The 13843-nt window shown below is 45.8% G+C and overlaps 1 protein-coding gene across 8 annotated transcripts in view; it reads right to left on the bottom strand.

Annotated features, from left to right (window-relative positions):
- akap9 (A kinase (PRKA) anchor protein 9) overlaps positions 1-13843 on the bottom strand; it is a 177867-nt gene that overhangs the window by 138695 nt on the left and 25329 nt on the right. For 7 of the 8 annotated variants that reach the window (XM_037542727.1, XM_037542729.1, XM_037542732.1 and 4 more), the window contains exons 3-5: positions 7364-7408; positions 6508-6546; positions 3977-4153 (exon numbers count right to left, since the gene is read on the bottom strand). In XM_037542727.1, coding sequence (XP_037398624.1) covers positions 3977-4153; positions 6508-6546; positions 7364-7408 — 261 coding nt within the window. The remainder of the gene's footprint in view (positions 1-3976; positions 4154-6507; positions 6547-7363; positions 7409-13843) is intronic. The other variant, XM_037542730.1, reaches the window with a different exon arrangement.

The raw sequence follows: 13843 nt of genomic DNA, 5'->3' as shown, positions 1-13843 counted from the left end.
GAGACCAGAGACACATCAGAGAGAAATCAGACACCAGACAGAGACCAGAGACACATCAGAGAGAAATCAGACACCAGACACAGACCAGAGACACATCAGAGACTAATCAGACACCAGACAGAGACCAGAGACACATCAGAGAGAAATCAAACACCAGACAGAGACCAGAGACACATCAGAGAGACGTCAGACACCAGACACAGACCAGAGACACATCAGAGACTAATCAGACACCAGACACAGACCAGAGACACAGAGAGAAGTCAGACACCAGACAGAGACCAGAGACACATCAGAGAGAAGTCAGACACCAGACAGAGACCAGAGACACATCAGAGAGAAGTCAGACACCAGACAGAGACCAGAGACACATCAGAGAGAAATCAGACACCAGACAGAGACCAGAGACACATCAGAGAGAAATCAGACACCAGACACAGACCAGAGACACATCAGAGACTAATCAGACACCAGACAGAGACCAGAGACACATCAGAGAGAAATCAGACACCAGACAGAGACCAGAGACACATCAGAGAGAAGTCAGACACCAGACACAGACCAGAGACACATCAGAGACTAATCAGACACCAGACAGACACCAGAGACACATCAGAGAGAAATCAGACATCAGACAGAGACCAGAGACACATCAGAGAGAAATCAGACACCAGACAGAGACCAGAGACACATCAGAGAGAAATCAGACACCAGACAGAGACCAGAGACACATCAGAGAGAAATCAGACACCAGACAGAGACCAGAGACACATCAGAGACTAATCAGACACCAGACACAGGCCAGAGACACATCAGAGACTAATCAGACACCAGACAGAGACCAGAGACACATCAGAGAGAAGTCAGACACCAGACAGAGACCAGAGACACATCAGAGAGAAATCAGACACCAGACAGAGACCAGAGACACATCAGAGAGAAATCAGACACCAGACAGAGACCAGAGACACATCAGAGAGAAATCAGACACCAGACAGAGACCAGAGACACATCAGAGAGAAATCAGACACCAGACACAGACCAGAGACACATCAGAGACTAATCAGACACCAGACAGAGACCAGAGACACATCAGAGAGAAATCAGACACCAGACAGAGACCAGAGACACATCAGAGAGAAGTCAGACACCAGACACAGACCAGAGACACATCAGAGACTAATCAGACACCAGACACAGACCAGAGACACATCAGAGACTAATCAGACACCAGACAGAGACCAGAGACACATCAGAGAGAAATCAAACACCAGACAGAGACCAGAGACACATCAGAGAGACGTCAGACACCAGACACAGACCAGAGACACATCAGAGACTAATCAGACACCAGACACAGACCAGAGACACATCAGAGAGAAGTCAGACACCAGACAGAGACCAGAGACACATCAGAGAGAAGTCAGACACCAGACAGAGACCAGAGACACATCAGAGAGAAGTCAGACACCAGACAGAGACCAGAGACACATCAGAGAGAAATCAGACACCAGACAGAGACCAGAGACACATCAGAGACTAATCAGACACCAGACACAGGCCAGAGACACATCAGAGACTAATCAGACACCAGACAGAGACCAGAGACACATCAGAGAGAAGTCAGACACCAGACAGAGACCAGAGACACATCAGAGAGAAATCAGACACCAGACAGAGACCAGAGACACATCAGAGAGAAATCAGACACCAGACAGAGACCAGAGACACATCAGAGAGAAATCAGACACCAGACAGAGACCAGAGACACATCAGAGAGAAATCAGACACCAGACACAGACCAGAGACACATCAGAGACTAATCAGACACCAGACAGAGACCAGAGACACATCAGAGAGAAATCAGACACCAGACAGAGACCAGAGACACATCAGAGAGAAGTCAGACACCAGACACAGACCAGAGACACATCAGAGACTAATCAGACACCAGACACAGACCAGAGACACATCAGAGACTAATCAGACACCAGACAGAGACCAGAGACACATCAGAGAGAAATCAAACACCAGACAGAGACCAGAGACACATCAGAGAGACGTCAGACACCAGACACAGACCAGAGACACATCAGAGACTAATCAGACACCAGACACAGACCAGAGACACATCAGAGAGAAGTCAGACACCAGACAGAGACCAGAGACACATCAGAGAGAAGTCAGACACCAGACAGAGACCAGAGACACATCAGAGAGAAGTCAGACACCAGACAGAGACCAGAGACACATCAGAGAGAAATCAGACACCAGACAGAGACCAGAGACACATCAGAGAGAAATCAGACACCAGACACAGACCAGAGACACATCAGAGACTAATCAGACACCAGACAGAGACCAGAGACACATCAGAGAGAAATCAGACACCAGACAGAGACCAGAGACACATCAGAGAGAAGTCAGACACCAGACACAGACCAGAGACACATCAGAGACTAATCAGACACCAGACAGACACCAGAGACACATCAGAGAGAAATCAGACATCAGACAGAGACCAGAGACACATCAGAGAGAAATCAGACACCAGACAGAGACCAGAGACACATCAGAGAGAAATCAGACACCAGACAGAGACCAGAGACACATCAGAGAGAAATCAGACACCAGACAGAGACCAGAGACACATCAGAGACTAATCAGACACCAGACACAGGCCAGAGACACATCAGAGACTAATCAGACACCAGACAGAGACCAGAGACACATCAGAGAGAAGTCAGACACCAGACAGAGACCAGAGACACATCAGAGAGAAATCAGACACCAGACAGAGACCAGAGACACATCAGAGAGAAATCAGACACCAGACAGAGACCAGAGACACATCAGAGAGAAATCAGACACCAGACAGAGACCAGAGACACATCAGAGAGAAATCAGACACCAGACACAGACCAGAGACACATCAGAGACTAATCAGACACCAGACAGAGACCAGAGACACATCAGAGAGAAATCAGACACCAGACAGAGACCAGAGACACATCAGAGAGAAGTCAGACACCAGACACAGACCAGAGACACATCAGAGACTAATCAGACACCAGACACAGACCAGAGACACATCAGAGACTAATCAGACACCAGACAGAGACCAGAGACACATCAGAGAGAAATCAGACACCAGACAGAGACCAGAGACACATCAGAGAGAAGTCAGACACCAGACAGAGACCAGAGACACATCAGAGAGAAGTCAGACACCAGACAGAGACCAGAGACACATCAGAGAGAAATCAGACACCAGACAGAGACCAGAGACACATCAGAGAGAAATCAGACACCAGACACAGACCAGAGACACATCAGAGACTAATCAGACACCAGACAGAGACCAGAGACACATCAGAGAGAAATCAGACACCAGACAGAGACCAGAGACACATCAGAGAGAAGTCAGACACCAGACACAGACCAGAGACACATCAGAGACTAATCAGACACCAGACAGACACCAGAGACACATCAGAGAGAAATCAGACACCAGACAGAGACCAGAGACACATCAGAGAGAAGTCAGACACCAGACAGAGACCAGAGACACATCAGAGAGAAATCAGAAACCAGACAGAGACCAGAGACACATCAGAGAGAAATCAGACACCAGACAGAGAACAGAGGCACATCAGAGAGAAATCAGACACCAGACAGAGACCAGAGACAAATCAGAGAGAGAGAGCAAGAGACAGAGAGCGAGAGAGAGAGAGGAAAAAACAGAGGGACCAGAGAGAAACATGGGAGAGCCAACAGAGTGGCAAACAGAGTGAATTTTAACATGAAAAGGCGATGTCATCTCTGGTCAGTAGAGGGCGCATCGCATGCCCTGCTCCACTCCTGACTCCTCTTATTTTAACATCCTGTTAGTTTTATTTACATTTATTTTTTAAACATATGGCTTTTGTCCTCTAGCTGAGCACTGCTGAAACTAAAGCGGACCAAGCATAGGTACCTGTTGCACTCCCTCAGCTCCGAACGCCGCCCTGATCTCTTCCAGCTCTCGGCTCAGCTCCTCCACCGTCAGGTTTTTGGCAGCCAGCTCGTCCTCCATGGCCTGCAGGCGGCTCGGCGGCTCGGCCTGCTGGAGCTCCTCCTCCAGAGGAGACATTGGAGGATGTAGCTCTTCATCCTGAGATGCGGTGTGAAGGAAAATTCAACAAAGCCCTGCACGTTTCCCGCTCTTTCTCTTCCCGTCTTTTCCTTTTCTTCTCTTTATCTTATGACACCTGGAAGCTTAAACCCTTAGAAGTCTCAGTTGCTGAACACCATAATCTCATCACCAGTCAAGCGTCAGCGGAGAAAGAGCAGATTCTAAATTTTCAATCCAGGCCAACATTAGCATTTGTAAGTAGAAGATATTTTATGACTATTTGGATTTGATGAAATATTATTTATGATTTCTACTCATTTTGATACACAGTAACGCAACTATGTAATTAATTCATGTTAAATTTGTAGTTTCACATAAACAGTAGAGCAAAACACCAGTAAGTCTGGACTTCTGAGAGTCAAAAGCTCTTTTATAATCATTTCCTGCTGAACTCCCTCCTTTTCCAGTTTTTGTTGCATACAATCAAATCAATCAGCCTGCTCTCCCTGTTCCCTGCTGTGAAAGCACAGAGTGCACTTAGCGCTCGCCGTAGTCCCGGACCCGAACACTCAAACGCTTGGAAGCAGACAGCCTCAGCTGGTTAGTGAGTTAGAGCAGGTTTCAGCAGAACGAAGCGCCATGTGCAGGTGAAAGAAAGCGACAGAGCAGCAGCAGGGTGTCTGCAGGCATCATCCACTGTGTCAGTGTCTGCAAGGTCAGAAGTAGTTAGTCACTTTTCCTTTAGCTTAACACATGCCCCTGCCTCGCACAGTGTCCCCGTGCCATTTAAAATGACGTGATGTTTTCTAAAAAACTAAGTTGACTGGGCTGCAAGCCACACTCTCCATTGAGGTAGGGGGCACAAGCGAGAGAGACACCTCGTCACAGCAGCGGGGTTTGACTGGGTAACAAGCAGGGTGACTTCATTGCAGTAGTGGGGCACTAGCCAAGAGATTCCTCACCACAGCAACGGAGTTTGACTGGGCCACGAGACTCCTCACCACTGTAATTTCACTGTGGAAATGGAGCATGAATGAGTCACAGGCCAGGAGACTTGTCACCACAGTGGTAGAGTCTGACTGGGTCACAGGCCAGGAGATTCCACCACAGTAATGGAGTTTGACTGGGCAACAAGCCCGGCAATTATGCTGCAAGACTCATCACCACTGTAGTCTCACTGTGGTAATTGGAGTGTGACTGGGCCACAGGCCAGGACTTCAAAGTAGTGGAGTTTGACTGGGCCACGAGCCAGGAGACTCTTCATCACAGAAACTGAGTTTGACTAGGTTATGAGCCGAAAGATTCCACCACATTAGCGGAGCTTGACTGGGCCATGAGTCAGGAAGTTTCTTACCACAGTAGTGGAGTTTGACTGGGCCACGAGCCAGGAAGTTTCTTACCACAATAGTGGAGATTGACTGGGCCATGAGCCAGGAGGTTTCTTACCACAGTAGTGGAGTTTGACTGGGCCACGAGCCAGGAAGTTTCTTACCACAATAGTGGAGATTGACTGGGCCATGAGCCAGGAGGTTTCTTACCACAGTAGTGGAGTTTGACTGGGCCACGAGCCAGGAAGTTTCTTACCACAATAGTGGAGATTGACTGGGCCATGAGCCAGGAGGTTTCTTACTACAGTAGTGGAGTTTGACTGGGCCATGAGCCAGGAAGTTTCTTACCACAGTAGTGGAGTTTGACTGGGCCATGAGCCAGGAAGTTTCTTACCACAGTAGTGGAGTTTGACTGGGCCATGAACCAGGAAGTTTCTTACCACAGTATTGGAGTTTGACTGGGCCATGAGCCAGGAAGTTTCTTACTACAGTAGTGGAGTTTGACTGGGCCACGAGCCAGGAAGTTTCTTACCACAGTAGTGGAGCTGGACTGGGCCTTGAGCGAGCAGGTTTCTTACCACAGTAGTGGAGTTTGACTGGGCCATGGGCCGGGAGGTTTCTTACCACAGTAGTGGAGTTTGACTGGGCCATGAGCCAGGAAGTTTCTTACTACAGTAGTGGAGTTTGACTGGGCCACGAGCCAGGAGGCTCTTCACCACAGCTGAGGATTTTGACTGGGTCATGAGCAGGGAGATTTGACAACAGTAGATGAGTCTGACTGGGCCATGCGTCAGGAAACTCTATACTGTAACAGTGGAGACAGCAGAGAAACTGTGCATGTGTCTGTGTGTATATGTGCTATCAATTCGTCTTTGGAACGCGAGCTTGAATTTGAGATATAAATTACCAAATTATTATTAGTCTGATTTTTATTATTACATCAGTACGTAGTTAGGCCTTTATTAAAATGTCATTTCAGACACTATTTGGACTTTTAAGGACATGCAAACACCCTGAGTGCATTAGCCGGCGGACTGCTTTAACAGACGGTTACTGTAGCCTCACCTTCAGTGACCTCTGAGACAGCACATGGCACCCATTCACCTGTCAATTAACAATCGATTATCACCTAAAGCTGTAATCCTCTTTACAAAGGAGAGTAACAAACATTCAGACAAACAAATCAGTCCTGACAGAGGATCCCTTGAACGTGGATAATATGCACATGAACTGAAACTCATTAGCAGGAGATCTTCGCTGTGAACACGATGACTGGATAACCAGAATTCTAAAATATTAAACATTCATCTGATTAAAAGTTCAGGTAGCAGGTTTGATCTAATCTACTGAAACAGAGCCTGGCAGCGTGGAGCGGTTCTTTAATGAGAGAAATTGACACTGAAACCTGATCCAGAACTACCTGAGAACTTTATTAAATATGCTAATGAAATACTTATTAGACTCTAATATGTGATCTCTCACTCGGTGGAGAGATGGTGGAGAATATTCTAGAATAGTGTGAATGGAAGACAAAGTAATAGAACAGCGTGAATGGAGGGAGAACATACTAGAACAGTTGAAATGGAGAAGAACATACTAGAACAGTGTGAATGGTGGAAAACACACTAGAACAGTGGGAATGGTGGAGAACACACTAGAACAGTGGGAATGGTGGAGAACACACTAGAACAGTGGGAATGAGAGAGAATGTTCTGGCGCAGCGGTCTTCAGATCTGAATCCAGTGTTCCGGTCCTGGTTTTCAGTCAGTCAGTAACACACACAGCTCAGTTACCTGCTAGTGAACCGAAAATCCAGGACCGGAAACGGAATTAAAGATCCGGATTCGTTCTAGCGTCTCTAAAACAGTCACACCCAGGAGCCAGACTCCGGTTCTGCTGTTCTGCATGTAAGTGGACGTACCTCGGAGGAGCAGTCTTCAGCCGTGGTGGACACTTCGCTCTCGGGCTGAAACAGAGGAATCAGAGTCGTTATCGATCCGATCCACGTTAACACGTCCCATCATTCAAAATCAGCCCCGCCGATGAGCTAACGCTAACTCTACACCCAGTAGCTACAGGGCCGAACGACGACGAGGACTCGTCGCCTTCCACGCGAGGTCTTTCCTCCTCAGCGGATGAGGACACATGTTGGTTTAGTGGAAAACAGGTTGCTCACTCTTTCTGGACCGAGCCAGCATTAGCATGTCAGCCTGGGTGGCGATAAGGCCATGCCGGGCCGGGCCGGGCCGCTGTCCCTGCGTCCACATTATATGACATGTCCACAAACACTTTTCTTCAATGCCATTTTACCATTCCGTTAAAACATAAAGCAGCTCAGTTTCTAGTTTAATCACTCCTTAAAGAACAGCCCAACACAGCTTTTAGAACCAAACGCTGGCATCTAGAACAGTTACTGTGAGGACAGTGTGCAATAATGTGGGCGTGCAGTTAGCGCTGTGCTAATTGGTGGGGTATAAGCTTATATTACTAGTAAGCTACACCAGCCTCGCAGCTCCAGGGCTTAAGCTAAAGAGGACAGCGGGTAGTCTAGTCCCCAGTGTGGAACCCGAGGCACACAGAACACATGAGTTTGTGAGGAGGAGTTTAAGGCCATATTAACAGCAGGAGAGCTGAGCTGTGGGTCTAAACCTCGTAGATCGACTGAGCTCCATTAGCACGGAACCTTCTGAGGGAAGCGCTGCTCCAGAGAAGAATGAGGTCAATTACATACGCTTCAGGATTTCTGTCCCACTGACCTACATCTCACAGAAAGCCTGGAGCCTCAACTTGCAGGGTGGACGACAGACACTCAGACTCGCAGGGTGGAAGACAGACACTCAGACTCGCAGGGTGGATAACAGACTCTCAGGGTGGACGACAGACACTCAGACTCGCAGGGTGGAAGACAGACACTCAGACTCGCAGGGTGGATAACAGACTCTCAGGGTGGACGACAGACACTCAGACTCGCAGGGTGGACGACAGACTCTCAGACTCGCAGGGTGGACGACAGACTCGCAGGGTGGATGACAGACTCTCAGACTCGCAAGGTGGACGACAGTCTCGCAGGGTGGACGACAGTCTCGCAGACTCACAGGGTGGACGACAGACACTCAGGGTGGACGACAGACTCGCAGACTCGCAGGGTGGACAACAGACAATCAGGGTGGACGACAGACTCTCAGACTCGCAGGGTGGACAACAGACAATCAGGGTGGACGACAGACTCTCAGACTCGCAGGGTGGACGACAGACTCTCAGACTCGCAGGGTGGACGACAGACTCTCAGACTCGCAGGGTGGACAACAGACTCTCAGACTCGCAGGGTGGACAACAGACTCTCAGGGTGGACGACAGACACTCAGACTCGCAGGGTGGACGACAGACTCTCAGACTCGCAGGGTGGACGACAGACTCTCAGACTCACAGGGTGGACGACAGACTCGCAGGGTGGACGACAGACTCTCAGACTCGCAAGGTGGATGACAGTCTCGCAGGGTGGACGAAAGTCTCGCAGACTCACAGGGTGGACGACAGACACTCAGGGTGGACGACAGACTCGCAGGGTGGACGACAGACAATCAGGGTGGACGACAGACTCTCAGACTCGCAGGGTGGACGACAGACTCTCAGACTCGCAGGGTGGACAACAGACTCTCAGGGTGGACAACAGACTCTCAGGGTGGACGACAGACACTCAGACTCGCAGGGTGGACAACAGACTCTCAGGGTGGACGACAGACACTCAGACTCGCAGGGTGGACGACAGACTCTCAGACTCGCAGGGTGGACGACAGACTCTCAGACTCGCAAGGTGGACGACAGTCTCGCAGGGTGGACGACAGTCTCGCAGACTCACAGGGTGGACGACAGACACTCAGGGTGGACGACAGACTCGCAGACTCGCAGGGTGGACGACAGACAATCAGGGTGGACGACAGACTCTCAGACTCGCAGGGTGGACGACAGACTCTCAGACTCGCAGGGTGGACGACAGACTCTCAGGGTGGACGACAGACACTCAGACTCGCAGGGTGGACGACAGACACTCAGACTCGCAGGGTGGACGACAGACTCTCAGACTCGCAGGGTGGACGACAGACTCGCAGGGTGGACGACAGTCTCGCAGGGTGGACGACAGTCTCGCAGACTCGCAGGGTGGACGACAGACTGTCAGACTCACAGGGTGGACGACAGACTCTCAGGGTGGACGACAGACTCTCAGACTCGCAGGGTGGACGGCAGACTCTACTTCTTCTGTTGTTATAACAGACGTTACCCTGAACGTGGGCGCTCACAAACTCCTTCTGGTGTGGGCTCTCCTGTGCTAACAGTGCTCCCTGCTGGACGAAGTTCAGACTGCAAGAGATTTCCAAAGCCATGACGCACAGGCTTTACCAACAAGAACACAGACCGTTTACACGCAGTGAATATAATTGTATAATAGTGAAAACTGAGACTTCACAATGTATTGAATCGCTTCCTAAAGAATCGTTATCGAATGAAATCGTGGTGAAATCCAAGATGTGATGATGCGACTGAATCACAACTGAACCAAATCAATGACCAATCAGGTTTGTTGATGTACTGAATCACTTCCTAAAGAATCATAACTGAATGATAACTGAATCAAATCAATGACCAATCTGAGGTTTGCTGATTTACTGAATCACTTCCTAAAGAATCATAACTGAATGATAACTGAATCAAATCAATAACCAATCAGAGGTTTGCTGATTTACTGAATCACTTCCTAAAGAATCATAACTGAATGATAACTGAATCAAATCAATGACCAATCTGATGTGTGCTGATGAATAATTTCCTGAAGCATCACGATGGAATCAAATCCAAGTTGTTGTGAAATCTGAGATTTGATGATGTACTGAATTATTTTATAATCACAATTGTAACAAATTGAATATGGGTGACCTGACTCCCTAAAGAATCATAACTGAAATGAGTCAGCATGAAATCTGAGATTTGATACTGGATTGAATCTTTCCCTAAAGATTCGTAACCGAATCAAACTGACTGACTGAATCAGATTTTGTGATGCAGTGACTCACTGCCCATTTATGGCGTATTGGAGATTACAGTCCAGCTTTAAATGTTCTATGTTTTTCCTGTATTTACTCTACTCGTTCACACTGATGGCCGGACTGAGACTGTATAACCTGCTGTTTACCCTGATTACTTCATTTCCACCAGTACTGACTTAAAAACGGATGAATATATACCTGAAAATGACGCTCATTTTTATTATTGTATTTATCTTATTGTCGACTGTACATATGTCAACAATTCCTTTTCTAATATATATATAAGCATAAAGCTGGACAGAGGAAAGGCCGACTCATTGACCGCCGAGGACGAGCTCTCCTGTTCTTATAGAGCTGTTTTTACCTCTTAATGGACGTAATGTACTAGTTTACATCACTGACAGCACTAATGATTAAATGATGATAAACAGTAAACACTAATGGATTAATAAGCACTAATGGATCAATATTAAGCGATATTAAAGAGTCAGGATGTTAATGAGCTGCTCCAGAGTCAGGAGTGGAGAGCTGCAGCTGTCTGGGTGCTTGAATGGACTGAAGGATGAAAATCAGAGCAGCTCTAAACGCATTAAAGTGCACATCACTGCTGTCAAAACAAAGGATTTTATTTTTCCCCATCATTTGAACACAGCCGCTGAACTGTAAAGCATTCATGAAATGAACTTATTAAAGAAGCCCGATGAACAGCTGTAAAAATATGATGACAACTGACGAAGCATCAGGATTCAGAAAATGAAACAGCCATGGCACAATGTCAGATTTCACGATGTACTGAGAATCATTTCCTAAAGAATCAGTAAAGAATCTAATTGAACTGAGCTGAAATGTGAGTTTTGATGACGTACTGAATCATTCCCTAAAGAATCAGTAAAGAATCTAATTGAACTGTGCTGAAATGTGAGTGTTAACGTACTGAATCATTTCCTAAAGAATCATTAAAGAATCTAATTGAACTGCGCTGAAATGTGAGTGTTAACGTACTGAATCATTTCCTAAAGAATCATTAAAGAATCTAATTGAACTGCGCTGAAATGTGAGTTTTGATGACGTACTGAATCATTCCCTAAAGAATCAGTAAAGAATCTAATTGAACTGAGCTGAAATGTGAGTTTTGATGACGTACTGAATCATTCCCTAAAGAATCAGTAAAGAATCTAATTGAACTGTGCTGAAATGTGAGTGTTAACGTACTGAATCATTTCCTAAAGAATCATTAAAGAATCTAATTGAACTGCGCTGAAATGTGAGTTTTGATGACGTACTGAATCATTCCCTAAAGAATCAGTAAAGAATCTAATTGAACTGTGCTGAAATGTGAGTGTTAACATACTGAATCATTTCCTAAAGAATCATTAAAGAATCTAATTGAACTGTGCTGAAATGTGAGTTTTGATGACGTACTGAATCATTCCCTAAAGAATCAGTAAAGAATCTAATTGAACTGTGCTGAAATGTGAGTTTTGATGACGTACTGAATCATTTCCTAAAGAATCATTAAAGAATCTAATTAAACTGCGCTGAAATGTGAGTTTAGATGACGTCCTGAATCATTCCCTAAAGAATCAGTAAAGAATCTAATTGAACTGAGCTGAAATGTGAGTTTTGATGACATCCTGAATCATTTCCTAAAGAATCAGTAAAGAATCTAATTGAACTGTGCTGAAATGTGAGTGTTAACGTACTGAATCATTTCCTAAAGAATCATTAAAGAATCTAATTGAACTGAGCTGAAATGTGAGTTTTGATGACGTACTGAATCATTCCCTAAAGAATCAGTAAAGAATCTAATTGAACTGTGCGGAAATGTGAGTTTTGATGACATACTGAATCATTCCCTAAAGAATCAGTAAAGAATCTAATTGAACTGAGCTGAAATGTGAGTTTTGATGACGTACTGAATCATTCCCTAAAGAATCAGTAAAGAATCTAATTGAACTGTGCTGAAATGTGAGTTTTGATGACGTACTGAATCATTCCCTAAAGAATCAGTAAAGAATCTAATTGAACTGAGCTGAAATGTGAGTTTTGATGACGTACTGAATCATTCCCTAAAGAATCAGTAAAGAATCTAATTGAACTGTGCTGAAATGTGAGTGTTAACGTACTGAATCATTTCCTAAAGAATCATTAAAGAATCTAATTGAACTGCGCTGAAATGTGAGTTTTGATGACGTACTGAATCATTTCCTAAGGAATCAGTAAAGAATCTAATTGAACTGCGCTGAAATGTGAGTTTTGATGACGTACTGAATAATTTCCTAAAGAATCAGTAAAGAATCTAATTGAACTCTGAAATGTGAGTTTTGATGACATACTGAATCATTTCCTAAGGAATCAGTAAAGAATCTAATTGAACTGCGCTGAAATGTGAGTTTTGATGACATACTGAATCATTCCCTAAAGAATCAGTAAAGAATCTAATTGAACTGCGCTGAAATGTGAGTTTTGATGACGTACTGAATCATTTCCTAAGGAATCAGTAAAGAATCTAATTGAACTGCGCTGAAATGTGAGTTTTGATGACGTACTGAATCATTTCCTAAGGAATCAGTAAAGAATCTAATTGAACTGCGCTGAAATGTGAGTTTTGATGACATACTGAATCATTTTCTAAAGAATCGTTTTAGAATCAAATTGAATCACACTGAAATGTGAGTAATCATAAAATACTGACTCATTAAAGCTTCATTAAAGAATCAAAGCAGCTTTCCGTTCTTCTCAGGAGACCCACTTTCATCTCCAAAGAATTTGCAAACATGCAGAAGTAATCAGACTCATTCGGTGGTGTGCGTCTGATTCATTGTTCTGTCCAGTCAGAGGCACCTTCAATCATGGGGGCAGTTTTGGAGTCGACCAGCTCTTCCAGGTGGTTGTTAGGAGCCTCATTTTCTCTGGAGCTCCTATACTGCAGTTTTGGAAACTCTGACTTTCTCCTACCTTGTTCGAGGGGATTATTTTTCATCTAAATCTCTTCACAAACATCTAAAAATGGGGGCTGTTTGGAGTGTATATTAAATACATGAGGGGTGGTCTCTGACCTTCACACAGCACTGTAAATCAGCAACAGCAGCAACATTCCTGTTGTAAAAGTCTTCAGGCTGAGCGTGTGAGGAGCAGCTTACTGATATTTTGACAGACTTGGTAAAAAGCGCAGTGCGCATGTTAGTGAAACTCTCAGGACTGTTGTTGCCACAGCAACAGCTTCACGGTGAAGCGTGAACTACTCAGAATTTAATTGTGAGCTGAAAAAACACATTTTGTGGTCAGCGCTGGGCAGCGCTGCGGTGGAGGACGGAGCCTCAGTGAGCGGCTGAAGGAATCTCAGCGAGGTTTGGGGG

This window comes from Pygocentrus nattereri, chromosome 11, assembly GCF_015220715.1.
Source record: "Pygocentrus nattereri isolate fPygNat1 chromosome 11, fPygNat1.pri, whole genome shotgun sequence".
Classification (NCBI taxonomy): Eukaryota; Metazoa; Chordata; class Actinopteri; order Characiformes; family Serrasalmidae; genus Pygocentrus; species Pygocentrus nattereri.
The sequence above is the reverse complement of the archived record's forward strand: the minus strand, read 5'-3'. Positions and strand labels throughout refer to the sequence as shown.